Genomic DNA, 27,759 nt, shown 5'->3' on the forward strand with positions numbered 1-27,759 from the left:
AGTGGAGCATTGAACCAGTGCCCATATGGGATGCTAGAGCAGCAAGGCCATGGCTTGAACCCACCATGCCACAGTGTGAGCCCCCACCTACTTTTTTTTTGGGGTGGGGGGACAGGCAGAGTTAGACAGTGAGAGAGAGAGAAAGGTCTTCCTTCCGTTGGTTCACCCCCCAAATGGCCGCTACGGCCAGCGCACTGTGCCGATCCGAAGCCAGGAGCCAAGTGCTTCTCCTGGTCTCCCATGCAGGTGCAGGGCCCAAGCACTTGGGCCATCCTCCACTGCCTTCCCGGGCCACAGCAGAGAGCTGGACTGGAAGAGGAGCAACCAGGACAGAATCCAGCACCCCGAGCGGGACTAGAACCCAGGGTACCAGTGCCACAGGCGGAAGATTAGCCTAGTGAGCCGAGGCACCGGCCTCCACTTACATTTTTTTAAAATGGAATTTCTCCAAACACAAAATTGGGGAAAAACATAGGGAAAATGGCAGCTTTAGTGGGGCAGAAGTCCACATGTAAAATAAAAAGTGCTTCCACTGCACCGAGCCAGAGCCTACAGTGGTTGGTACAAGTAAGAAACCAAGCTACAGCTTTTACAGTCTTGCATTTCACTGCCACGTTTGATAAAGGAAACTTTATACAAACTACAGGTCGAGCCCAAGCATGGCCCAAGGTGGGGGTGGGCCAGGCTCGCAGGGCGCCTGCAGGGGGCACCCCAAGAGCACCCAGTGTTCACCAGGAGCCAGCAGCCAGGTTTTCAGACAGGCCTACAGCTCTGGCCTCTGCACGCAGAGCTCGGCTCTGGCCCAGAGTCCTGTAGGTCTGCACACCCCGGGTATGTACCTTCCCCCCACACAGAAACCAAGACGGGCCGAACAAAGCCAACTCTCCAGAAGTCATTTCTCAGAGAGAAACAGTCTTGGATATCTCCTTTTTAAAGGAAAAAAATTACTCTTTTAAGAGAAAGAACAACTGTACCATTTGCTCTCTCTTTCTGTTTGACACAGCAATTGTTCCCGCAATGGGAACTGCACCAGGGCCCATCCACTTGCTGAAGAAAGCCGCCCCGCTCCGGCCTCCTACTCCACGGCTCCTCTTTCAAACCTTCCTCCTCCCACTGCTCCCCTTCGAAGGGATTCTGAGCCTGCAGCCGGAAGCTTGGCAGCAGCACTTTCAGCTTCTAACCAGCCCCTGCATGCGACCTCAGTGTGCTAACAGCCAGCGCTGTGCCATGGATGGGCACAGGCGTCGGCTGCAGAAGCAGCGCGCGGGGCCCCGTCCACGGCCCAGAAACGGCCTTTGCAATGCAGGAGCCGCTTCACACTGCACGGGCTCACGGTCTCCGAGCCCGCAGACCACGCCGGCTGCTCCCAGACGCAAACCCCAGGCATGTACAGATCTGACTTGATTCTGCAAGGAGTCGGCAAACGAGGAACTAAGAGATTGAAGTCTGTGTGCTGCTGGTGACGAAGAAACAAACACTCAACGTCAAACTGACCAAAGTCCTTCAGAGTTTAGTTCTCCAATTCACTATCACTGAGTGGCAGATAAGGGGGCCAGCACTGTGGCACGGCAGGTCAGCCTGCAACACCGGCACCCAGCATCAGAACGCTGAGTCCTGGCTGCTCTGCTCCTGATCCAAGTCCCTGCTTCTGTGCCTGGGAGAGCGGCGGAAGGTGGCCCTAGTACCTGCACCCTGCCGACCACACGGGAGATTCAGTTGGAGCTCCTGGCCCAGCCCAGCTAATGTAGCCATTGGGGAGTGAGCCAGCAAATGAAGATCTCTCTCGCGCTCGCTCTGTGTGTGTGTGTGTGTGTGTGACAGTGCCTTTCAATAAATAAATCTTAAAATATACACTATATATATTTCATCTCCATAGATAACATATAGAGGCAGGGAGGCACCTCCCACGTGCAGGCCCCACACCAAGGACTCCAGAGAACACAGAAGTGGGAGACCCAGGAACTCGGCTCAGTTAGGGACACAGACGTAATCTCTAACTGTACACAGAGAAAGGAAGAGCAGAGGAGGTGACCAACAGCAGAGAAGCAAGCGCGAGGACCACCTGGGACAGAAACCAGGTGGGCCTGGAAGGCCAGGGGCTTCAGGGAGGCGGCCCCTGCAGAGGGCCCCGGAGGGCAGCACTTGGGGAAACAGCTCAGCACGCAGGGCCGCACCTGCTGGGTGCCATTTATATTACCGTGTTCCTAATAAACCCCCAATGTTAATAAGCCTGTGTGGGTTCTTGCCTAATATTGAGAATTCTGAACACTGACACAAATAAACGAGGCAGCAGGATGAGTTTTTAAGCTTTTATTCAGTGAGAGAATGCATAGGAGAGGGCGGGCCCTGGCTAAGAGAGAGGGAAATCTGGACTCACGCCGAGCACCAGGAGCCAGCCGCGTGGAGGAGCGTGCAGGCCAGGAAGCGTGGAGCGGGTGGCCCGAGGGCACGGGGGCAGCAAGGGACCCAGGGCCGAGGGGAAATGGGCCAGAAACGGGCCGGGCCCACTGTGACCCAGGCCTTTAACCCACTCCCAAAGGGGAGCGCTAACTAACCCGAACGGCCGGGGCACAGCATGAGGGCGCACAGGAGCGAGGGAAGGGCTGGGCTTCCAGCTCACAAGCCTAACGCCGGCCTGCAACACGCAGGAACATCTGCCACAGGAATTTTGAGAAGAAACTTCGTAAAAGAAGAAAGAAAATCTTAAGGAAGAAAAATAAAACCAAAGCAACCAAAAAATCCAGAAAAGCCAAAGAGCAAAGCACAGGCAAACTCAAGGGAGGGCTCCGGACGCCAGCTCTCCTGGAAGCTGGCCCGGGAGCTCGGGCCGTGCGTGGCTCCGAGCGTGGCTCCGTGCGTGGCTCCGAGCGCGCGCTCTGCTGCTGGGAGGCTGGGCGGGCTCCCTCTCCCACCGCTGCGCAGGGGAACGCACACTGCTCACACTCACACACACGAGCCCTTTCAAAGAAGCGGTACGGCCCGGCCAGCTGCGGCCCCCGTCACTTACTCAATCCTACTGAGCGCCCCATCGGAGTGGCCACTTCAACCAGGTATAAACCTCTACGGACAAACCGGCGCTGGCACACGGCCCGCACGGCCACAGGTGAGGCCGCTCCTGGCCGAGTCCCCCTCCTCAGTGCCGGTCTTCAGGGAGACAAACACGCATCGCCAAAGCAGACCGGAAGACACTCGGGAAACACACGGACCGCACTGGCACTGGGATGAAACCTGTGGAAACCTGCTCTCCCGAGCCATCTCCCCCGAGGGCGACTGTAAGCTTCGCCTCAGAAAACCGCAGATCCGTGACCCTCACAGTGCTCTTCTCCCAGAAGCAATGTTTCGCCTGGAAGTCGTGGATTCAACCAATGTGCCACAGTCCAAACAAAGGCCAGGCACCGCACCGCTGCCGAAGTGCCCGGGAAAGACGGCCGGGCCTCCCCTGTGGAGCACCGGGGAGGCGCGGGACCGTGCGCCGGGCAGGCGGGGCCACGGCCGCATGCCCACGCACCTCTCAGCGCACCAACGTGATGTGAGCCAGTCCTGCTGCCACACAGGACCGTGCGATGCAGGGAGGGGGCAGACCCTGGAAACGAGAGGCATTCTCCCGCAAAAATCACGGTTTGTTTCTTTGTTCCAAGAGTTTCACATGACCTATTTTTGTGAAAGGATAAGCGAAGTTTAGATTTTCTTCTAAAACCCTATATTTTAGGAAACGGCCCATCAAGTAGGGAGGGGTATCTGTGGGGTGTGCACCAAGCTAACGACTCCCCACTTGACCTGCATGGGCCTCCACACCTTCCCTGGAACACCCCCCCCCCCCCGACTCTCCGCAGGCACAGGGAACACGACTCTACAGGGTCACAGAATTTTTCTCTTTTTTTTGACAGGCAGAGTTAGTGAGAGAGACAGAGAGAAAGGTCTTCCTTCCGTTGGTTCACCCCCCAAATGGCCGCCACGGTTGATGCTGCGCCAATCCGAAGCCAGGAGCCAGGTGCTTCCTCCTGGTCTCCCACACAGGTGCAGGGGCGCAACCACTTGAGCCATCATCCTCCACTGCCTTCCCGGGCCACAGCAGAGCTGGACTGGAAGAGGAGCAACCAAGACTAGAACCTGGCGCCCATATGGGATGCCGGCGCCGCAGGCAGAGGATCAACCAAGTGAGCCACGGCGCCGGCCCCAGGGTCACAGAATTAAGACATCCCATGTAGGAAGCGCTAATCTGACCTGCCCGTGTTGTGGGTGGTGTCCAAGCCAACACCAGTAACACCGGGCATCGCAGGGCCTTCTCCCTTCTTAAAGTAATTCAGGCCTGGGCGGGTATTTAGCACAGCGGTAAGACGTCGCGGGGGAAGTGCCTGGCTTCAGCACCTGCTCCACTTCTCACTCCAGCTTCCTGCTAACCCACGCCTCGCGAGGAAGGAAGAATGGGGCAATGGCTGGGTCCCTGCTACCCTCACGGAGAACAAGACGGAATCCCAGCTCCTGGCTTGGCCTGGCCCAGCCTGGCGGCTGTGGGCATTAGAGAAGTGAACAGCAGACCGCTCTCTCTCAGTCTGCCTTACAGATAAATCTTAAAACAATATGATGTATATATATGTGTGTATATATATATTTAATTTGAAAGGCAGAGTTACAAGATAAAGGGGGAGAGAGAGATCAATCCTCCATCCGCTGTTTCAGTTCCCAGCGGCTACAACAACCAGGGCTGGGCCAGGCTGAAGTCAGGAGCCGGGAGCTCCACCCAGGTCTCCCCGTGGGCGGCAGGCACCCAGGGGCTTGGGCTGTCACTTGTCTGCTGGGAGCTGGACTGGAGGCAGAGCAGCCGGGACTGGACCCGGTGCTCAGGAGGGACACTGGGGTCGCCGGCGGTGTCTCAACCCCAGGCACCACACGCGGGCCCCTGAGTGATTAGCTCAGGCTGGGGATGTCCACGCTATGCCTCTGCAGCCCCGACTGGCAGTGGGACGGACGGGCCCCGCACCGGGACTGCCGACTCCGCACGAAACACACTTCCCGTCGCTTTCAGGTGTGCTCCCTGCTTGGGTCCCAGACACAAGCCCTGGTGACGTGAGCCCCTGCCCCGAAACCAGCGAGGAAAGGACAGAGGAGCAGCAGGCGAGGACGGGCAGAGAAGGACGGGACCTCAGCTCCGCGCCTCCCCGCACGCACCCAGGACACCAACTCCCGGCCACGCTTTACTCTGCGTGCAGGCAGCCCCGGGGCCTGTCAGAGCCGTCCCTGACCCAAGACAAGGAGCAACCACGACCGAGGTGATCGGCCAATGGCTGATGGGATCGAAGGTTCTCACACATCAAAATGCTACCCTGCACTCCACGAATGGATACAATTACTGTGTCAATTAAAATAATGCACGTAAATGTAAAAAATGTAGGGGCCAGCGTTGTGGCACCGCAGGTTAAGCTGCTGCCTGAATCCCACATTGGAGGGCCAGGCTGCTCCGCTTCTGATCCGGCTTCCGGCTAATGCGTCTGGGAAAGCTTTGGAGACGGCCCAAGTGCAGGGGCCCCCGCCACCCGTGTGGGAGACCTGGATGGAGTTCCTGGCTCCGGGCTCCAGCCTGGCCCAGATCTGGCCGCTGCAGCCATGTGGGGAGTGAACGGCGGATGGAGGCCTCTCTGTCTCTCCCTCGTGCTCTGTCACTCTGAACCATTGCTGTAAGCACACGAGCAGGAAAGCTAAAGAATTATACTCAAAAGAAAAGCAACCGTCTGCATCGCCGTTGAAGGCAGGCTTGCTGACAGTGGCCAACGCAAGACAGCACCAGTCCCCGCCACGCGTTCCGGGGACCCCGGGGGCCGGCGAGCCCCTGTCTGCTTCCTTGCTACAGGGGAGCCCTGCTTTCGCAAGGTCCTGGGGCCTGACCTCCAAACCCCCCAAACCTTCCTCTTCTGGAGCCTCCGGGGGCGGTCCCCAGGGAACTCGTTAGCACCGCTCAGCTGACTGACGGCGACGGTACTTATACCACTCCAAGTACGATCCACAGGCCTGCCTGCATCGTCTACACGGAGTGTGAATTCGGAAACTAACGTCCACAGTGCCCAGCCGTCTGCTGTCTTTCTGAAAGAGCTCCAGGTTGACCGGTGTCTCGGGCAGCGCCGGGGGTCCCCGTGCCTTCAGCTGGTGTCCTGTCCAAGACAATCACTTGAGACACTGCTGACTGCTTATCTGCCTTCTGTCCCGTCAGTGACCCATGTCACAGCTCCACCGCAGGCCTGGGGGCTGGCCATTCAGTAGGTCATTCAGGCTACACAACCTAAAAAGCACTTGCGAGCGCCAGCAAGGTGGCACAGCGGGTTATGGAGCCACTGGAATGCCAGTGAGTCCCAGCTGTTCCCCTTCTGAGCCAGCTCCCTGCTAATGCACCTGGGAAGGCAGTGGAAGGTGGCTCAAGCGCCTGGGCCCCTGCACCCACGTGGGGGACCAGGACTGAGTTCCTGGCTCCTGGCTTCAGCCTGGCCCAGCCTGCAGCCATCTGGGGAGTAAAGCAGCAGATGGAACATCTCTCTCTCTCTCTCTCTCTCTCTCTCTCTCTCTCTCTCTCTATCTCTCCCCCTTCAATCCCCCAGCCCATGGCTCTGCTTTTCAAATAAATAAATCTTTAAAAAAAAAAAAAAGCACGTGCAGCCATTTGAAACAACAGCACACTTAAGCAGAAGGAGAGGCGGGGTTATTGACAAGGACGCGGAAGGTGGCTGTGGAACACCACGCACGCGTCAAGACGGACGGACGGACGGACGCGCAGCAGGCGGGAGGAGCCGGACCTCAACCTCGGGTTTTGGCTAAAAACCAGGTCATCAACGGCAGTTCAGGGAGCACCAACAGAACAGCACGAGACGCCAGCAACGCTGAGGGAAAGGCGGGGCTGGAGGAGACTGCGTCATTTGCTAATTTTCTGTCAATCCAAAACTGTGCGAACACAGTCAAATCTATTAAAAACTTGGAAAGCATCAAGTGGCCCCTCGGCCGAGGGTAGGGATCTACTCACCTGAGACCGCACACCAAGCATCCGACAGACGGCCCCGCCTCACAGCACACAGGACGCGGGGACAGGACGGGCCACCACCCGTCCTCTCCGCGGACCCAGACACGTCCTGTGTGGCGACACCAGCACCTCCTTACTGAGGGCCCCAGGTGTGCGCCGGAGCAGAGGCACGTACAGTCCACGTACAGCCACACACGGCGACTCGGGAGGCGGGGAGGGCCCCGTCCCGGGCCCGCCCAGTCCACGTACAGCCACACACGGCGACTCGGGAGGCGGGGAGGGCCCCGTCCCGGGCCCGCCCAGTCCACGTACAGCCACACACGGCGACTCGGGAGGCGGGGAGGGCCCCGTCCCGGGCCCGCCCAGTCCACGTACAGCCACACACGGCGACTCGGGAGGCGGGGAGGGCCCCGTCCCGGGCCCGCCCAGTCCACGTACAGCCACACACGGCGACTCGGGAGGCGGGGAGGGCCCCGTCCCGGGCCCGCCCAGTCCACGTACAGCCACACACGGCGACTCGGGAGGCGGGGAGGGCCCCGTCCCGGGCCCGCCCAGTCCACGTACAGCCACACACGGCGACTCGGGAGGCGGGGAGGGCCCCGTCCCGGGCCCGCCCAGTCCACCTACAGCCACACACGGCGACTCGGGAGGCGGGGAGGGCCCCGTCCCGGGCCCGCCCAGTCCACCTACAGCCACACACGGCGACTCGGGAGGCGGGGAGGGCCCCGTCCCGGGCCCGCCCAGTCCACGTACAGCCACACACGGCGACTCGGGAGGCGGGGAGGGCCCCGTCCCGGGCCCGCCCAGTCCACCTACAGCCACACACGGCGACTCGGGAGGCGGGGAGGGCCCCGTCCCGGGCCCGCCCAGTCCACCTACAGCCACACACGGCGACTCGGGAGGCGGGGAGGGCCCCGTCCCGGGCCCGCCCAGTCCACGTACAGCCACACACGGCGACTCGGGAGGCGGGGAGGGCCCCACCAAGCACACACGCTGTCTGCGCCATAGGCCGGGACCCACGTGAGCTTGCGCAGAAGGAGCAGGGAACCTTTCTCATGCAAACAGCTAAAAAACTAACATCTTCCACTTTCTCTTTCCTGCAGTACTTTGAAAACGCACCAAGGGCCAGCATCCCATATGGGCACCAGTTCCAGTCCCAGCTGCTCCACTTCCAATCCAGCTCTCTGTATGGTCTGGGAAAGCAGTGGATGTCAGCCCAAGCGCTTGGGCCCCTGCACCCCATGGGAGACCTGGAAGAAGCTCCTGGCTCCTGCCTGGCACAGCCCCAGGCGTTGTAGCCATTTGGGGACAGAAGACCTCCCTGTCTCTCCCTCTCTCTCTGTGTAACTCTACCTTTCAAACAAACAACAAATCTTCAAAGAAGAAAAGATCAAGGTTCAAAAATTTAAAAAAAGAAAACGTACCCAAAAAGCCCCCGTGTTCACCCAACAATTCTCTCACATGACCCTAAAAACATCAGACATCAATCTCCAGGCTTCGCTGGAAGCCAGCTACCTTAAGTTTCTAACTAACCAACCAAAATAAGGACCCAGGCAGGCCTCCTTCCTCCCCAAGGCCAAGGAAAAGCCAGAAGCTACAGATGGAGCAGGAGCACAGGAAGTCCGCCGCTTCGGTCAGCCAGCAAGCCCGCTCACCCGCTGACCGCTGCTGTCGCTGGGAGCCACACGGCGGCCCTGAAGAGCACAGGACTCAAGCTGGGACAAGCATGTTCATACAGTAAACAGAGACGAGGCGGCGCTGGCGCAGACTTCTCCGTAAAGGTTTCCGGTTACAGCGGCCGCGAACCAGGCTTCCTGCTACCGGCACTACATTTTCCAAAGGAAGAAACAAGTCTGCTTGGGAGACAGAGAACCCCTTGCCCAGCCCGCAGTGGCCTGAATACGTGGACACGTTAGCCTGCGGTTCCCGGCCTGCTCTCAGGACGAAAGCCTTCCGGACGGTCCGGCACGACGACGCACAACCCGAGATCGGCGCCGGCACCACGGCTCACGCTGGCTGTTTTAAATTCTGTGCTCCTGCAGACTGCACACCCCCAACGACGACCACTGCCGCCCCATCCGCCAGCGATGAACCGGCCAGCCACGGACTCCAGTACTGTCCTCTCGGAGCAGGACACAAACCAGGGAGGCGGGCAGTGCAGCTGGAATCCCAGCTGTGCCACGGGAGAAACCGCTCCCTGGCTGAAGGAAACAGAGACCGCGAGACACTGGGGTTCTGCAGCCCAGCAGGGGACGGGAGCAGAGCAGACAGATCACAGCGGGCGGGAGGCTGGCGGGAGCAAAGGCTGAATGGCCCCTTTCAGGACGGGAGAGCCACCAGCAGCCCGGAGGTGAGCCGGGTGTCCTGCTCCAGCGTGTGGGGCCTGCTGGCTCGTGGCCTCTGGTCAGTCCACGCTGGGCCAGCAGCTTAAACCCTGGTTTATACGCAGCAGCAGTAAGGAGAGGCTGGCACAGAGGCGCCCAGGTGCCGGCTGCTGCCCTGGACCTCTCGAGGGTGCACTGCTGTGGAAGCACAGACGCCGCTGTCCTCCCTCGTCTGGACACTCACCGAGTGCTGGGCAGGAGGGCAGACACGGGCCTTCGCGTGTGGCAGGGGCTGAAGAACAGACGGGAAGTTCCTGGCATCCCTGGAAGCAGCCCAGCATGGACACGTCAGAAGTCTCACCTGTGGGACTAGTGTCGTGGCACGGCTGGTTAAGCCACCACCATATAGGCGTCAGTTCGCGTCCTGGCTGCTCCACTTGCAATTCAGTTCTCTGCTAATGGCCTGGGAGAGCAGAGGAAGATGGTGCAGGTCCCTGGGCCCCTACACCCACCTGGGAGACCCAGATGGAGCTCCTGGCTCCTGGCTTCAGCCTGGCCCAGCCCTACCTGTGTGGCCCCTCTACCTGTTTTTTGCTAACTATTTTTGTTTTGAAGATTTATTTACTTATTTGAAGGACAGAGTTTTAGAGAGGCAGGCAGACAGAAATAAAGAGAGTTCTTCCATCCACTGGTTCACTCCCCAGACGGCCACACGGCCAGAGCTGGGCCAATCCGAAGCCAGGAGCCAGGAGCTCCATCCAGGACTTCCAGGTGGGTACAGGGGTCCAAGCACTTGGGCCATCGTCCACTGCTTTCCCAGGCCAAAGCAGAGCGCTGGATTGGAAGTAGAGCAGCCGGGATTCAAACCGGCACCCATATGGGATGTCAGCCCCGCAGGCTGTGGCTTTACCCACTAAGTCACAGCGCTGGCCCTTCTCTGCTTCGAATGAAAAAAACAAAGTCCCAGGGCCAGCACTGTGGTGTAGGAGGTAAAGCTGCCATCTGCAGTGCCAGCATATCATTTCCGACCCAGCTCTCTGCTGTGGCCTGGGAAAGCAGTAGAAGATGGCCCGAGTGCTTGGGCCCCTGCACCCGTGTGGGAGACCTGGATGAAGCTCCTGGCTCCTGGCTTCTGATCGGCCCAGCTCCGGCTATTGTGGCCCTCTGAGGAGTGAACCAGCAGATGGAAGACCTCTCTCTCTCTTTCTCTCTCTGCCTCTCCATAATTTTTTTTTTTTTTTTTTTTTGACAGGCAGAGTGGACAGTGAGAGAGAGAGACAGAGAGAAAGGTCTTCCTTTTGCCGTTGGTTCACCCTCCAATGGCCGCCGCGGTAGCGCGCTGCGGCCAGCGCACCGCGCTGTTCCGATGGCAGGAGCCAGGTGCTTCTCCTGGTCTCCCATGGGATGCAGGACCCAAGGACTTGGGCCATCCTCCACTGCACTCCCTAGCCACAGCAGAGAGCTGGCCTGGAAGAGGGGCAACCGGGACAGGATCGGTGCCCCGACCGGGACTAGAACCCGGTGTGCCGGCGCCGCAAGGCGGAGGATTAGCCTAGTGAGCCGCGGCGCCAGCCTCCATAAGTTTTTTAAAGATTTATTTATTTATTTGAAGGGCCGAGTTATAGAGAGGCAAGCAGAGAGAAAGAAAGAGGCCGGCACCGTGGCTCAACAGGCTAATTCTCCGCCTTGCGGCGCCGGCACACCAGGTTCTAGTCCTGGTCGGGGCATCGGATTCTGTCCCGGTTGCCCCTCTTCCAGGCCAGCTCTCTGCTGTGGCCCGGGAAGGCAGTGGAGGATGGCCCAAGTGCTTGGGCCCTGTACCCCATGGGAGACCAGGAGAAGCACTTGGCTCCTGCCTTCGGATCAGCGTGGTGCGCCGACCGCAGCGCGCCGGCCATGGCGTCCATTGGAGGGTGAACCAACGGCAAAAGGAAGACCTTTCTCTCTGTCTCTCTCTCTCACTGTCCACTTTGCCTGTCAAAAAAAAAGAAAAAAGAAAGAAAGAGAGGTCTTCCAATCGCTGGTTCATTCCCCAGATGGCTGCAACAGCCAGAGCTGGGCAAATCTGAAGCCTCTTCCCAGTCTCCCACGGGGGTACAGGGGCCCAAGGACCTGGGCCATCTTCCACTGCTTTCCCAGGCCACAGCAGAGAGCTGGATTGGTAGTTGAGCAGCTGGGACTTGAACCGGCACCCACATGGGATGCTGGCACTGCAGGCAGCAGCTTTGCCCGCTATGCCACTGCGCCAGCCCCCTCTCTGTAACTCTTTCAAGTAAATAAATAAATATTTTAAAAAATGAACATAGAATCACAGGGATATGATATATAAAGCTTTTTTAAAAAATAAACACAGATTCAAGCCTTTGTAGTATCCGAGACGCACACTATACTGATCTCCATCTAGAAGCAGGAGACACCGCAACGTTGCTCTCCACTCTGCCGCCCGGCCACAGCCGACCTCCATCACATCCCCTCGATGCCCAGTCACCGCCGACCTCCATCACGTCCCCCCGATGCCTGGCCACCGCCGACCTCCATCATGTCCCCGCTGACGCACGGAGCAGGGTGCTGCCCGCCGGGAAGGCACCGCGGCAGCGTGGAGAGCACCACACACGTGCTCACCCCCACTCCTCCCAACCACTGGTGGGTTTCAAACAGCACTGGACCTGAAGAACCTGGCTGGCTGGACTCGGGAATCACTCCTTAACCGCGGGTAACGAGGGCTTCCTCGGACCCCTGGTGCTGCCAGGTACCCACATCACGCTACTTAAGGAGGCACAAACGTACTAGTGTGTTGTTTTTAAAGCCTCCTCCAGTTATCAAACCCAAACTAGCAGCATACACACGACAGGCAAATGACAAACTCCCCTCCACCATGAAGGGGACCTGGCAGGCGTGGCTGCCGTGGGACCTGGCAGGCCCCCTGTGCGGGAGCCCTGCTGACTTCCTGTGTCTAGCACTTGTATCTGTGTTTCTTTCCGCTGTCCCCACCTGGCCGTGAAGTGACGCGGGCTGGATCTGGCTCCAACACATCGCGTCGGTGTTAATTCCACCTCTGTTCTTTTTGTATTTGCTTTTAGCTGTGACAGGAGCACTGAAGCAGACACACGGCGTCCGCCAGCGCTCGGCTGTAACTGGAGGACATCCAGACGATGGAGACGTGTGTGTCACGTTCAGTCACTGTGTCCAGGTACAGTAACCAAACCCCGTGAGAATCACAAGACACTCGTAAGCAAACAACAGGTCTTCGTACTTAAGATCTCTTGTCCCTGCCAATAAACCTGAACGTCAAACGTTCCGCATGCTACAGAAACATAAGCCCTAGGCAAACAAAAACACCTACAGCGCTATGAACGGTTTTTCTACTCCCGGTTTTCAGGTGTTTAATTCGGTATTTGAAGTGATTACAATGGTGCCTGGGATGCCGGCATCCTGTATCGAGGTGCCGGGAGGAAGTCTCAGCTCCGCTTCCGAGCCAGCTTCCTGCTGACCCACGCCCTGGAAGGCAGCAGGGATGACCAGAACCCTGGGCCCCTACCACTCACATGGGAGACCCGTAACGAGTTCCCGGCTCCTGGCTCTCCAGCCTGCCCAGCCCCGACCGCTGTGGGCATCTGGGGAGTGTGGGCAGTGGACGGAAGCTCTCTCTCCCTGTCTGTCTCTGACTTCCAAACGAAAAAATAGCATTTCTTTTGCATTAAAAAAGGACAGTCACTGGATGCTAAATGGATCCAGCAGAATCCAAAACCTGCCAAGAATTTCAAAAACCATTTCCAACCCAGAAAAATGCTGGTCTGGTAACTAGCGAACGGTGCACACGTATCTCTGGCAACCAAGTCACGGCATTGCGGATTCCTCCTCCAGTCAAGCTGGCTTGGCACAGCTCTGTGTCAGGCAGACTCGGGGCTGCAGGAGGCACGTGGTGTCCCGGGAACTGCAGCTTCAGCTTCTGAAGAAGCCACGCATCTGCCCACATCAAAGCATGCAAGGAGCCAGGGAAACATTATCCGGCCTCGAGAGCCAGGACAAAAGCCCTCTGGAGTCAGCAGGCTGACAGCGGGCACTGGGTTAACCCACCAGGAAAGTAAGCTGGCGTGTGTTACGTATTTAGTTATTCACTGGAGAGGCTGAGACAGTGTGGCGTCCTCTGTCCACTCCCCAAGCCGGCAGCAGCCAGCACGGGCCAGGCCTGGAGCAGGCTTGAGCATCCGGAGAGAACCAGCAGACGGGGCTCTCAGTCTTTCTCTCTCCCACTCTGTCTCTCAAATGAAATTAAAAAATGGAAAAGCACACAGTATAGACACTAGACAAAAAGGAAGCAACCCAAGTGTCCCTCAACAAATATTACAACGGAATAGCATCCAGCCTTGAAGGGGAAACTCTAACACGTGCTCCAGTAGACGTCATGTCAAGTGCAAAAGGCAAACGTCGGGGCTGGACGGCTGTGTGGCAGGTACAGTCACCCTGAGAGGCCGGCACCCCACATGGGCGCCAGTTCAAGTCCCGGCTGGTCCACTTCCGATCCAGCTCCCTGCTCATGCACCAGCAGAAGCGGCAGACGGCCCAGACCTGGAAGAAGCTCCTGGCTCCCGGCTTCAGCCTGACACAGCCCTGCCCATGGCAGCCATCTGGGGAGTGAACCGGCAGACGGAAGACCTCTGTCTCTCCCTCTCTCTCTAACTCTGCCTTCCAAATAAGTAAACTGTCATGTGAGTCCTCTTATCTGAGGATCCTGGAGTAGTGAGATTACCACCGAAAGCAGGGGCAGGCATTCGGCACAGTGGCTAAGATGCCACTTGGCACGCCGGCATCCAACATCGGAGCGCTTGGCCTGAGTCCCGGCCCTGCTCCCAATCCAGCTTCCGGCTGGAGCACACCTGGGAAGGCAACAGACACAGGCTTGGTACTTGGGTCCCTGTCACCTGTGAGGGAGACCTGGATTGAGCTGCGGGCTCCTGCCTGTGGCATAGTCCAGCCCTGGTGTTGTGGGCATTTGGGGAGTGGACCAGTGGATGGATGATCTCTGTCTCTGTGTCTCTCACTGCCTTGTGGAAAGGAAAAGGGGAGGCCGGCGCCGTGGCTTAACAGGCTAATCCTCCGCCTTGCGGCGCCGGCACACCGGGTTCTAGTCCCGGTCAGAGCGCCGGATTCTATCCCGGTTGCCCCTCTTCCAGGCCAGCTCTCTGCTATGGCCCGGGAGTGCAGTGGAGGATGTACCAGGTCCTTGGGCCCTGCACCCGCATGGGAGACCAGGAGAAGCACCTGGCTCCTGGCTTTGGATCAGCGAGATGCGCCAGCCGCAGCGGCCATTGGATGGTGAACCAACGGCAAAAAGGAAGACCTTTCTCTCTCTCTCTCTCTCTCACTGTCCACTCTGCCTGTCCAAAAAAAAAAAAAATTTTTTTTTTTATTTCTCTATTTTATTTATTTGAAAGGCAGAGACAGAGCCCCCAGCACTGGTTTGCTCCCCAGGTGTCAGCTCAACGGCCGGAACTCATTCCTGGGTCCCCACGGTGGAGCCATAGCTGAGGCCTCGCAGGGTGCGCTCGCAGGAAGCTGGAACCTGAACCCGGGCGCTGCGACACAGGCGTCCGGGCCGTCAGGACCCCTAGGCCAAACACTGGCCCACCTTCCTTCAAAGGTTTTTAAATTAAAGCCGTGGGGTGAGCACTAATCCAGCCAGAAGTGCCTGGGTCCGACTCCCAGGTCCAGCTCCTGACTCCAGCTTCCCACCGTGTGGAGGCAGCGACAACAGCCCAAGTCACTGCCTTCCGGCTGCCCGTGGGGAGCCTGGACTGCGCGCCTGGCTTTGGCTCAGCCCAAGCCCAGCCATCGTGGGCACTTGTGGAGGGAACCAGCAGATACAGGACCTCTCTCCCTCTCTCTTTGTCCCTCTGCCTCTCAAATAAATTCTTAAATTTTGTAAAAATTAAACAAAGTAAAACGTGAACTAAAACTATCCTCCTTTCTTTCTTTTCTACTTACTGCAAATTCAAAGCAAGGGGATCTAAGCCAGCAGTTCTCACCCGAACACCAGACTCACCCGGAAGAGGGTGGGGCCGCAGACCACTGGGCCCCTCCTTCAAGAATCAAAATTTGGGACCGACGATGTGGTGCAGCGGGTAAAGCCACCATCTGCAGTGCCGGCATCCCTGTGGGCACAGGTTCGAGACCCAGCTGCTCCACTGCTCATCCAGCTCTCTGCTGTGGCTGAGAAAGCAGCAGAAGATGGCCGAGTCCTTGGGCCCCTGCGCCCGCCCGGGAGACCCATGAGAAGCTCCTGCCTTCAGGTCAGCCCAGCTCCAGCTGCTGTGGCCTTCTGGGGAGTGAGCCAGAGGATGGAAGACCTCTCCCTCTGCCTCTGCCTCTCTGTAACTCTGCCTTTCAAATGGATAAATAAATATTTTAAAAATGCAGAATTTACAATTCTTAGAATTTGCATTCTAAACCAACTTGGTGTTCAGAAAATTAAAATGAAATCCTACAACACACCAATGACAACTTAAATAAGTTTATTTCTTGGGATATGTACCTTGTAGCTTTTTTTTTTTTTTTTTTTGTATTTTTGACAGGCAGAGTGGAAAGTGAGAGAGAGAGACAGAGAGAAAGGTTTTCCTTTTGCCATTGGTTCACCCTCCAATGGCCGCCACGGCCGGTGCGCTGCGGCCAGCACACCGCGCTGATCCAAAGCCAGGAGCCAGGTGCTTCTCCTGGTCTCCCATGGGGTGCAGGACCCAAGCACTTGGGCCATCCTCCACTGCACTCCCGGGCCATAGCAGAGAGCTGGCCTGGAAGAGGGGCAACCGGGACAGAATCCGGCGCCCCGACTTGGACTAGAACTGTGTGCCGGCACTGCAAGGCGGAGGATTAGCCTGTTGAGCCACGGCGCTGGCTTTTAGTGCTAGCCATGGTTTTTAATACATACACAGGTATAAAACTAGGAAAAAGAAAAGAAACACATTTTGCAATTATGACTACACCTAATATTACAGAATAACTTAGAAAAAAACCCAGATAATCACCAGCAGCTGAGACGTTTTAAATTCTGAGAAATCTTACAAAGAAACACAGATTACCATTCTATGAGAGTCAGGAATTTTACTTAAATTCTGTGTCCTGCAGGAGAACCACAAGAGGGGAATTTCTCAGTCCGCGTCCACCCACGGGAGAAAAGCCACTCGAGTACCAAGGACCACAGAGTAGGACTCGCTCCCCAGCAGCTGCAGCAACGCGAGCCTCCGGTCACGGAGCACAAACCACCTGAGTCACAAAGCTCGCTCACGGCAGTCCTCCGCGACACGATGTGGGGCGTAACATCCAACCAAAAGAACACGCTTCTGTGAGCTTTTGCCAAAATTTTCATGACAAGAAGAAGCAATACAGGAAACACAAGGATACACTCCAAGAATCACTCTCTCTCTCTCCCTCTCTTTTTTTAAGATTTTATTTATTTATTTGAAAGGCAGAGCTACAGAGAAGGAAAGAAAGAGAGATTTTTCATCTGCCTGTTTGCTCCCCCAGTGGCCAAAATGGTTGGGGCTGGGCCAGGCCAAAACCAAGAGCCAGGAGCTTCTCCCGGGTCTCCCACGTGGGTGCAGAGGCCCAGGGACTTGGGCCATCCTCCACTGCTTTCCCAGGAGCATTAGCAGGGAGCTGGATTGGAAGGGAGCAGCCAGGACTTGAACCTGTGCCACAGCACCGGCCCCAAGAATCTCTCTTGAGACAAACCTAGTTTTGAGGACTTAGCACACACTCGGGATACAAAGCCACAAGACACTCACACCGGAGGGACACGCACCCAGCACAGCAGCGTGACGGGAGGGACTCAGGGCCCCACGGTGCAGTCAGAGCAGAGGGGGCCCCCAAACCAGGAGCAAGTGCGTCTGCCCAGCAGGTGAGAGAGAGGGGAAAGGTATTCCAGGCAGGAAGTGTGAAGGCCCCAAAACCAAGAAAAAATGAGGTCCCTGGAAAAGTGCAAGTAACGCAACAGAACGAGACTGAGGAGTGTGCGGGAGCCCCACGTGCAGAGAATCAGGAGGCTCTGCAGGCCAGCGCCGGACAGCAACCCCAGCATCCCACACGGGCGCCAGTTCAACTCCCGGCCGCCCCACTTCCAATCCAGTTCCCTGCTGATGTGCCTGGGAAAGCAGTGGGGGATGGCCCCAAGTCCTTGGGTCCTTGTCCCTCGTGGAAGACCCAAACGTAGTTCCAGCCTCCTGGCATCAGCCTGGCCTGCTGCAGCCATCCGGAGGTAAACCAGCAGATGGAAAATCTGTCTCTCCCTCTCTAACTCTGCCTTTTGAATAAATAGATAAATTTATATTTTTAAGGGACTCTCGGATACCAAGCGGACAAGGTGTAGCCACTTCAGAATCTGAACCAGCCAGAGGCGCACTCAGACTGACAGCTGAGGGACCCATCCGGTGGCAGCCCTGGAGATGACCAGCTGCAGGGACTGGGAGTTGAACTCGGAGTCCAGAGGCTGCGGGGCGAGAGCTGGCCTGGGGCTGAGCCACGCACACACCTAGGAACATCTCTGCCAGGCCCAGTCCGGCGTCAAGGCGACGGCAGCGAGGAGGGGAGGCTGCCGGGGACACCAGGGAGATGGGCGAAGTTCCCGGCTCTTGCCAGGAAGCCATGTGGGAAAGAGAGGGGGAACCACTAACCAAAACACTCAGGACGGCCAAGAAACACGAGCTACACAGCCAGGGAACAACGAGAGGAGGAACCATCCGGAGCCATGAAGGCAAGGAAGTGGGCAGACAAAGAAAAGCCCGAATGACAGCAGGGGAAGAGGGCCAAGCGCGGCCAGCTAAGCAGACAGGACGCTGGGCGAGGCCCGGGCCCTCTGGTGTGACCGCACGGCAGTGCAGGGCCACGAAACACGGGGCAGACAGCTCAGCAGAAAAGGGACTCGGCACACACAGACACACAGGATACACGGGGGGGGCTTCGAGCGCTTGTGCAAAATTCACGCCGCCTTGTAATTCCATTTGCTAGAAACTTCTTGAAGCCTGCTCAGATAGCAATTATTAAACACAATTACATAAAGAGAATTTTTTAGACAGAAGGCTAGTCCTAACATCAAACTGAGCCCTTCAGTGCAGACATTGTAAAACAACCCTGCTAGAGACAGAGGAAATGGTTCATTCACTCGTGCACAGGGACAGCAGGGAAATCCAGGATTTCATTCCGCCTCGAGGCATCGCCCAGCTCCCCCTGCCCACAAACCTCAATGAAGGGCTCTGAGACCCCCCCAAGGAAGATGGATGGATTTCTAACACCTGCCAACCCGAATCTTCCCTACGGCGAGGTTCTGTGGGAGCATCCCCAAACGGCACAACACCCTCACGCAGGGCTCCAGGGACAGCAGCATGGCAGAGGGTGAGATGGACACACAGGGGGACACTCAGGCCACCGCCAGCTTTTTCTCAGCAGCCATGGGACAGGTGCACCACCGAGAAACCCTGCCCAAAAATTAATTCCTTTCGCTGCTCTAAGCACAAAATATGAGGACCAATTCTGTGGGTTTAAAGGTAGCTATAAATAGAATGGCCTAGTTTGATTTAGGAAAAAATATCCTGCAGCTCATTTGCAACTCACAAGGACCTAGAATAATCCTGGGAACACGGAGGGCGCAGCTGGCGTTAACCACTGCTTTCCAGCCCTGTCGCTAACAAAGCTGGGAGCCACGGATGGAATTTAGCCGGCACCCTCTCCAGCCCATCTGCCGGAACGAACAATTAGACCAACGAGAGGTTAAGTGACCGAACAGGACAAATGACCCAGTTTCCCTAACAAATCAGTGGCACGAAAGGAGACAAAGGGGGAGGGAGGATGTTAGAGAACAAAGAGGACTTAAGAAACAATAACCAAACGCAGGTCATCTCACGCAGCCGGGTCCCACAAGACAGACGACAGCGGGCGGCGGGCAAGGTGAACATGGACTCCGCACAAGACATCGAGAATTCGGAGTAACTGTGCTGGGGTGATAACAGTGGCTGCATCTGAAAAGGAAAAGGTTCTCCACCGTTACAAACACGTGTGGAAGGGTGTGCCAGTGAATGAACCAGCTAAGTCTGCTTGAACACACGGGGGAGTGGGGAGGACAGATGGAAAAATACTGCAAGTGTGGATAAAATCGCAGCTCGGCACGGCACTTACTGTACTATTCCACTTGGGCACGTCTGAAACTTTCCATAATATAATATTTTCACACAAGTTTCTGGGTTTTGTAGATCAGAGGGGCTGGAACTGTGGTGCAGCTGCTCCCAGCGTGGCATCCGTACTGGAGTGCGACGACTGTGTGTCCACGTTCCACATCAACCCAGTCTGACCCACTTCACCCCAGCTCCCACTGAGCGCACAGGACTCCCACGGCGGCACTCAGCAACTTTTTAAATGAGCACAACCTCCCATTAAGAGTTGACCAGGAGGGGCAAGCACTGTGGTGTAGCAGGCTATGCCTCTGCCTGCAGCTCCAGCATCCCATATGGGCACGGGTTCGAGTCCCAGCTGCTCCTCTTCCAGTCCAGCTCTCTGCTATGGCCTGGGAAAGCAGTAGAAGATGGCCCAAGTCCTTGGGCCGCTGCACCATGTGGGAGACCCAGATGAAGCTCCTGGCTTCTGGCTTAGATCGGTCCAGCTCTGGCCATTGTGGCCATCTGGGGAGTGAACCAGCAGATGGAAGACCTCTCTCCCTCTCTCTCTCTCTCTTTGTCTATAACTCTGCCTCTCAAATAAAATAAATAAATCTTAAAAAAAAAAAAAAAAAAGAAAGAAAGAAAATTTGACCAGGACCCTGAATCAGAGAAACTGGAACACTCTCCTTCACTTCCAGACTTAAAAAAACTGAGTTTTTGTTTGTTTTATTAAATATTTATATATTTATTTATTTGAAAGGCAGAGTTTAAAAAGAGAGAGAGAAACAGACGGATCTTCTATCCACTGGTTCACCCCTCTAACAGCCACAACAGCTGGGGGTGGGCCAGGTGGAAGCCAGGAGCCGGGAGCTCCATCCAGGTCTCCCACGTGGGTGCAGGAACTTAAGTACTCGAGCAACACCCACTGATTCCCAGGTGCATGGCGGGGGGGGGGGGGGGGGCTGGATTGGAAGTGATGCAGCCAGGACTCACACTGGCACTCTGCAATGGGGACGGATGACAGTGTGCCAAGTGCCAGCTTAACCCGCTGTGTCACAGGCCAGCCCCCGAAGCTGGGCTTTAAGTCCCTACCCCAGAAACAGAGGCTTATTGAGTAAACATGAACTCTGCTGCACACCTGCTACCTGCAGATCTAACGACTCCACTAATGGAAGCACACACTTCACCCTCACACGAGCCGTCAGGAGCTCGGAAACCGGAGTCAGACAAGGCCCAAGGACGCAATCCAGCGCGCACTGAGCAGAGGAAAGACAGCGGGAAATGTTTTATAATCACGGAAGCAGTGCCGGAAACCTGCTCTGGGACTTGAACCAAAGATAAACAGAAAAGGGGATAGGTGGCCCGTGCTTCTCCGGCCAAGGAAGACCTCCAGCAGCCAGGCCACTGCCCGCAGACGAGGGGGCAAAGCTAGACAGGCTCCGGCAGATGCTCCCCCGCCCCAGCCAGCCGGGGAACAGTCTGGAAGAGCTGCACCCGGGGCAGCTTCTGCTCCAAGAACACCTCCCTGGAAAGCAGTCAGGCTCTAGGTCCCTGCCAGCCCACCCTCACTCCACAACGAACGCGGGCTCTCCCCTGTTGAGAGACACGAGTCTGCGTGCGACCCCCCGTGTCTGTCCCCTAGCCATTTCATATATGAAGTGGGAATGGATGAAATCAGGCACAAATAAAAATGCCCATCTGACCTCAAAGGCAGAGCCACTTACTTCCACACAAACTGGCCCGTCGCACCTGCATCTGAAGCTGAGTAGAGGGGGGTATAGGGAAGGGGCGGGAGGGCCTGGCCATCCCGGAGCTGCCTCCCTGCCGTGTTGCACCTGCTGCCTGTTCCTCCCAACACCCCCCACGGCCATCACCAGCCTCGTCACCAGGCCACAAGGCTGGACGTGCACGCGGCCTTGCGTCTCCTCGTCCGTGGGAGGCCAGGAGGCGCCTGAGTGGAAAGGAAGCGAGCCTAGAATGCAGACGCTAGAAGGAGCCAGCAAAACAAAGCAAGGAGGTGAGGAGGGCAAAACCAAATTTTGCTGGATCGAGGCGTTCAATCCCAGCCAAACGCTGGCAGGTAGGCTCCTGGCTACCCCACTGGGAAGCACACGGTCACACAGCTGTTAGAGCGTCTGCCAGCAGGATGTTGCAGGATGTACGAAGATGCAAAAAAAAAAAAATCAGCCAACTTCTCCACAAAAGGGCTTTGCTCCAAGGGAGGCGTGGGTTAACTGAAAGATCCTGACACGCTACTTCCTTCCAGGGAGGAAACACGAAATCCTGTCTGAAATCAGGACGGGGACTACATGCAGATCCAAGCCTCCCCACACCCAGCGGCCACGTCCTCGTGTGCACTCGCCCACCACACACACAAGCACACACACGCGTGCCTCCCACACTCAGGAGCCAGCGTCTGTGCGGAGAGCAGCACTCGGGAAGAGCTCCAAGCAGAAGCCCCCGCGCCCAGCGTGGACACCTGACCAAGGCGCCCAAGGGAAGCAGAGGGACACGCAGGGCACCTCCAGGGCACAGCAGGGCAGCGAAGGGCCAACGGCTGGGCCCGGAGGAAGACACAGCGAGATGGGAAGGCTCCGTGTGCAGATTCGCCCGCAGGGCCAAGGAGAGCTCCCAGCGCGTGTCGGGGGCCTCACGGGATTTCCGGCCGAGGCTGGGCAGGGAAGCAGGACACAGGCAGAGAGGACCCTGAAGAAAGCACCGGGACACGAGAGGCGGCTGCCAGCTGACAGAGCCCCTGGACAGACAGAGGACGCTCAGGAGGACGCAGGGGACCTGAAGGGACACAAGACCCAAGCAGGAAAGGAGCCGGCGTCTCGGTCACTCCCTCCTGAGACAGGGCTCGGGTGGAAGGGAGGCGGCGGCGTGGCTGGGCGGCACCGCGGGCTGCAGCTGCTACAGCAGGGAGACAGCCAAGGCCTTGGAGAGGCCAGCACCACCGGGAACAGGGAAAGGCAGCGCTATCACCCTGCCAGCCAGGGAACAGGGACGGCCCCAGGGCGTGCGACCTGGAACAGCCCAGGTAGGGTGACAGCTGTCCTCACAGAGCGAGGCCAAGCTCCGCCTCAGGGGCCGGTCACGGGGGTCTGGCCCAGAAGCAGCCTCCCCCGCAGGTCCCAGCCAGGGCGCCCACACCTTGGCTCTGTATCCCTTAGGAAGGGCTGCACTTGACTTTGTTTGGCAACATGGTTTCAGTTACAAACCTCAAGATGAAACAGTCTAACCTAAGCACCCCACTCTGCATTCCTCCCTGCCTACACGACCTCAGTGCTCTCCCCGGACCCCTCCTCCCGCCAGCAGCCACAGGCAAATCACCCTAGGAGATGCTGCGGGTTGAGACCCCCGGGCAAAGACCTCCAAGCAGTGCTTCAGGAGGCCTGATAAAAGGAACACGCAACCTGAGAATCAGAAGTTCTCTGGGGGCCGGCGCGGTGGCGTAGCAGGTAAAGCCGCCACCTGCAATGCCTGCATCCCATGTGGGCGCCGGTTCGAGTCCTGGCTGCTTCTCTTCCGATCCAGCTCTCTGCTGTGGCCTGGGAAAGCAGTGGAAGACAGCCCAAGTGCTTGCGCCCCTGCACCAGTGTGGGAGACCTGGAGGAAGCTCCTGGCTCCTGGCTTCAGGTCAGTGCAGCTCCGGCTGTTGCAGCCAATCAGGGAGTGAACCAGCGGATAGAAGACCTCTCTCTCTCTGCCTCTCTGTAACTCTGCCTTTCAAATAAACAAACGAATGTTTAAAAAAGAAGTTCTCTGCCCCTAGGCGAGAAAGCCCTTCTGTGTCGTGTGCAGGTCACGCGGGCAGCTGGGCCGGGGGCCCTGATGTGTGCTGAATGCTCCATCTTGGGTCTAAGAGCAAACCCAAGGCCCCACTCGACCCACGAGCACCTGCTGGGAGCCCCCCTCCCATCTTGCCTGTTTAAATCCCCTTCTTTAGTCCAGATAAGTGAACGGAACTCTGAACATGATTTTTTTAACGCTATCGTCCCAGGTGGTAACTCTCATTAAATCAAATGAAATGCAATTAACATATTTAACATAAAATGCAGCGAATCCCTCAATGATGTGTGTCCTAAAACATGTAGACATCAGGCACTTGCTACCTACAATTTTCTGGCAATACTAAACTTTATGAAACTTTTTAAAAAAGATGTGTTTATTTATTTACTCAAACAGCAGAGTGATTAAGAGAGAGAGAAATACCTCCATCCACTGGTTCACTCCCTGAATGCCAAGAGCCAATGGGACTGGGCCGGCCCGAGGCCAGAAGCCGGCCACTCCACCTGGCTCTCCCACCATCGCCTGCTGCCTCCCGGGCACATCAGCAGGAAGCTGGACTGGAGGTAGAGATGGGCCTTGATCCCAGGCCCTCCAATGAGATACAGGCTCCCCGTGTGGCAGTGTAGCCGCTGTGCCACCCCCCGCCCCTGCAGCGACACTCACACTCCTGGTCAAAACACTCGGGCAGGGACTTCTGCTCACAGGACCCACAGGGCAGCCCCAGCACCTGCCAGGTCTGCCTCATGCCATCGACGCGGACTTCTACAGACGCACATCTGCTTCCTGGGGGTCTCCAGAACATTCCACGGAACCCACCGTCCTCCCCTGAACTCACTCAGAACGATGGACTTCCAGCATAACCCTGCACTGTGGTTTTCCCTCAATGAGAAAAACGATTCAGCACACACTGAGGCCAGCACCCTGGGCAGCCAGGCACCCCGCACAGAAACCAACGACGTTCCAGCTCCGCTACAAAAACACTGCATCTTCAGACCAAAAAATATCTCGCAGCAGTCGCGGGAAAAGGAAGCACTGCCTCAAAGCCAAGGCCGTTCAAGGCCTGATGCTGGGAGACCGCGGGCGGCCAAGATCGACAAGGCAGGCGTCACCACTTTGGAAATAGGAGGGCACTTCAAAAGTTCATGGATGGGGTCAGCACTGTGGCGCAGTGAGTTAAAGCCCCAGCCTACAGCATCAGCATCCCATATGGTTGCGGGTTTGAGTCCCGGCTGCTCCACTTCCGATCCAGCTCTTTGCTATGTCCTGGGAAAGCAGCAGAAGATGGCCCAAGTCCTTGGGCCCCTGCACCCACGTGGGAGACCTGGAAGAAGCTCCTGGCTCCTGGCTTTGGATTGGTGCAGCTCCAGCCATTGTGGCCATCTGGGGAGCGAACCAACGGATGGAAGACCTCTCTCTCTCTGACTCTACTTCTCTGTAACTTTCTTTCAAATAAAATAAATAAATCTTTTTTTAAAAAAAGTTCATGGAAAATGAAACTAAAAGATACGTTTACTCGGGTACCAAAATTCTTGAGATCCATAGGCTTAAAAAAAAAAAAAAAGATTTATCTATTTGTTTGAAAGGTAGAGTTTGAAAGACAGAGACAGAGAGAGGTCCTCCATCACTGGGTCACTCCCCAGATGACCGCAATGGCTGGAGCTGAGCCAATCCACAGCCAGGAGCCAGGAGCTTCTTCCAGGTCTCCCACGCGGGGGCAGGGGCCCAAGGACCTGGGCCATTCTCTGCTGCTTCCCCAGGCCACAAGAGAGAGCTGGATCAGAAGTGGAGCAGCTGGGACTCGAACCAGCACCAATACGGGATGCTGGCACTGTAGGTGGCGACTTCACCCACTATGCCACAGCGCCGGCCCCGTGGCTTTTTTATAACATACATTTTCATGAACCTTTGTAGAATTCCTCTAATAAACAATTTCAAAGTTTTACACACCAAAACGACCCCATCTTTTCATTCCGTTTTTCCATGGGCTTCTCAAGCACTCTCACGTAAGTGAGGGAACCCAGGCAGCCGCCAGACAGCCCCAGCCTCCCCCACGGAACCCAGCACCTGGGAGGAGACCATCTTCCAACTCCGGGGCCCAGGCTGCTCTGCGTCCTGCAAAGCTTCCGCGATGCTCTGGGAAACGCGGCCCCTGTGGCACCGCGCCCCTGCCCCCGGGACCTTCCCACACTGCTCTTCTGCCTCCAGCGTCCCCATATCTCTGTCCCCAAGCCGTCCTGCTAGGTGAACAAGGCTCAGGCAGCCCAGCCGCAGACGGTCCACAGGAACCAGACCGAGTCTCTCTCAGGAATGTGACAAGAACCGGTCACTTAGAGACTGAAGGAATGCAACAGGAATGCCAGAACGCGCGTCAGGGGCCAGAAGGGTTTCAGCCAGCTGAGAGCAGTGGGCTGGGCCGCGGGGGAGGGGGCCGGCGTGCCTGGGGCAGGAGAGGGGAGAGGGGGGCGGAGAGGAGGGCGCCGGCCCGGAGCCAGGCAGAGTCCTTTGGGGTGAGGTTCCGGGGACAACTGCTGCGGAGGCCCGGAGTGCCAGGAACCACCCTCCAGCACCAGGCTCCTGGAGCGCAGCCCAGCCCAGCTTCAATTCCTGAACTCGTGTGCGATTCCCATCACGCCACATGCATCCCGCGAACAAAACTCCTTTTCAAGCCGGCAGGAGTGGTCTTTGTTCTATACGAGGAGCAGACGCCGAGCCAGCACACACAACGCGCCAAGCGGAAACCCCTCAGGGCTGGCTTCGCGCACGGGGGCAGGCAGCACCTCCACAGGAACACGCACACACACACACACAGCGGGGCGCACGGCCCCCGGGGAAACGTCCAGTGTCGTGCCGGGCTGGTGACTGGTTACAACTGACCACACCACACACCCAACACGTGACTTCTGCTGCACACAAATCAGACCGCAATTAAAAAAAACCCAAGTCGTCCCCTTGAAGGGGCTGCGCTTCCAGCACCCTCTGATCCGGCGCAATCCCACACAGGCAGGGGCAGCCGGAAGCAAGGGCACCTTTGTTTCTATTTATACAAACAGCTACCAGCCGGTCTGGACCGGGGCTAACTTTAGAGGGCGGAGGGCAGGGTGGGGGAGACGCCCCCGGCCTCGTTACACTCCAGTGCCACTCACAGCCGCGTCCTGGGTGACAAATTTTCATCAGGCTGCGTGGTGGCGGCGACAGAGGCATTTTCCAGCACGGATCAGATGCCCTGGGTAGGGATGAGACCGCCGGTTACACCAAGGAGCAGGCCAGGAGCACCCCCGGGAATCTAAGAGCGGTGGGCGAAGCCTTGTTTCCCATCCAGTAAAATACCACTTTTCAGCCAAACTCAAGCAAACGACCACAGACCTTGTGGAATTCCCTCGACACGGATCTGATATCAGGGGAAAAACTCATTCACGGACAGCAGGAGCACATCTGTCCCAGGGTGCCGGGTCCCACGGCGACCCGGGGCCAATTCACCCGCAGCCGGCGCGCGCTTCCAGACAGCTCAGGAAGACGCCGCGCTCCACATCCCTTTTCTGCTGTGACAAACAAGAGAAGAAAAGAGCAACACCAACAGGAAGTATGTGCTCAGAGCCCGACTTCTGCATTTCAGAGGCAGAATGAACACAAATTCAGGCTTTACGCTGAGACACGGTTTTCAAAAACAAACACAACGCAGATCCTGGAGTTTTAAACATCGCAGGCTCCGGACAGCACTGGAGCACAACAGTCGAGGCAACAAGCAGCGGAGACAACAGGCAGCTTCTACAGATCACACTCCGCAGAGTGCACTGGAGGACTTACAGCCATAATCAGCTCAAAGGGCTGTTTGTACACCCGCACCGGGGACTGGTATTTCTGCACCATGATTGGAACCCGACAGCAATCTTCTCACACCTGCAAGACACAAACGGGCGGCAAACAGTCAGACAGAGAACCAGGTGTGCACCGGCACATCCTACCCACGTGGGGTCATCGTTCTACGGACCCAAAATCGAAAGGCGACACCCAAGTCCACAGGGCGGGAGGCAGGAAGGCCAGAGAGGGCCTGGAGGCGTGGGGGCCGTCCCCGGGGACCCGGGACCCCTGAGTTATCCTCACAACCCCCAGGGTTCGCGCTCGGATCACATTCCCTGAGCCACTTCCAGGAGGGGCTCCGGGAAACACAGAAATGGACCGGGGTAGACCCGGGGCGAGGCCATCACGGAGGGCTGGTGCAGGCCCCCGTCCCAGGACACCCGGCGCTTCCTGTTTGCTGCCTGCGCACACGGTCTCGGAGACCTGGCTCTCCTGGCAGGGACCCAGCCCGCTGGGTAGAGGGGCTCCCCTGAAGCCCCCAGCCTCGCAGGGCCGCCACACGGGATTACACGCTGAGGCCCAGCTCACCGGCCGGGGTTCTCCGGCACGGCTCCCGGGTCGGCCAGGAGTTTGCTGAACACAGCGCATCCGCAGGCCTGTGACTGCTAACGCCCCTGTTTAAAAGTTAGGAAGAAAACAA

At 57.4% G+C, this 27,759-nt stretch overlaps 1 protein-coding gene across 1 annotated transcript in view; it reads right to left on the reverse strand.

Moving 5' to 3' along the window:
* The window catches only part of SEC14L1 (SEC14 like lipid binding 1), a 58,934-nt gene that overhangs the window by 30,240 nt on the left and 935 nt on the right, over nt 1-27,759 (reverse strand). Inside the window, 1 exon segment of the mRNA XM_062215462.1 lies at nt 27,066-27,158. Within this exon segment, the coding sequence (XP_062071446.1) occupies nt 27,066-27,128 (63 nt within the window). The 5' untranslated portion in view covers nt 27,129-27,158.

Source organism: Lepus europaeus, chromosome 18, assembly GCF_033115175.1.
Source record: "Lepus europaeus isolate LE1 chromosome 18, mLepTim1.pri, whole genome shotgun sequence".
In the NCBI taxonomy this organism is placed as follows: Eukaryota; Metazoa; Chordata; class Mammalia; order Lagomorpha; family Leporidae; genus Lepus; species Lepus europaeus.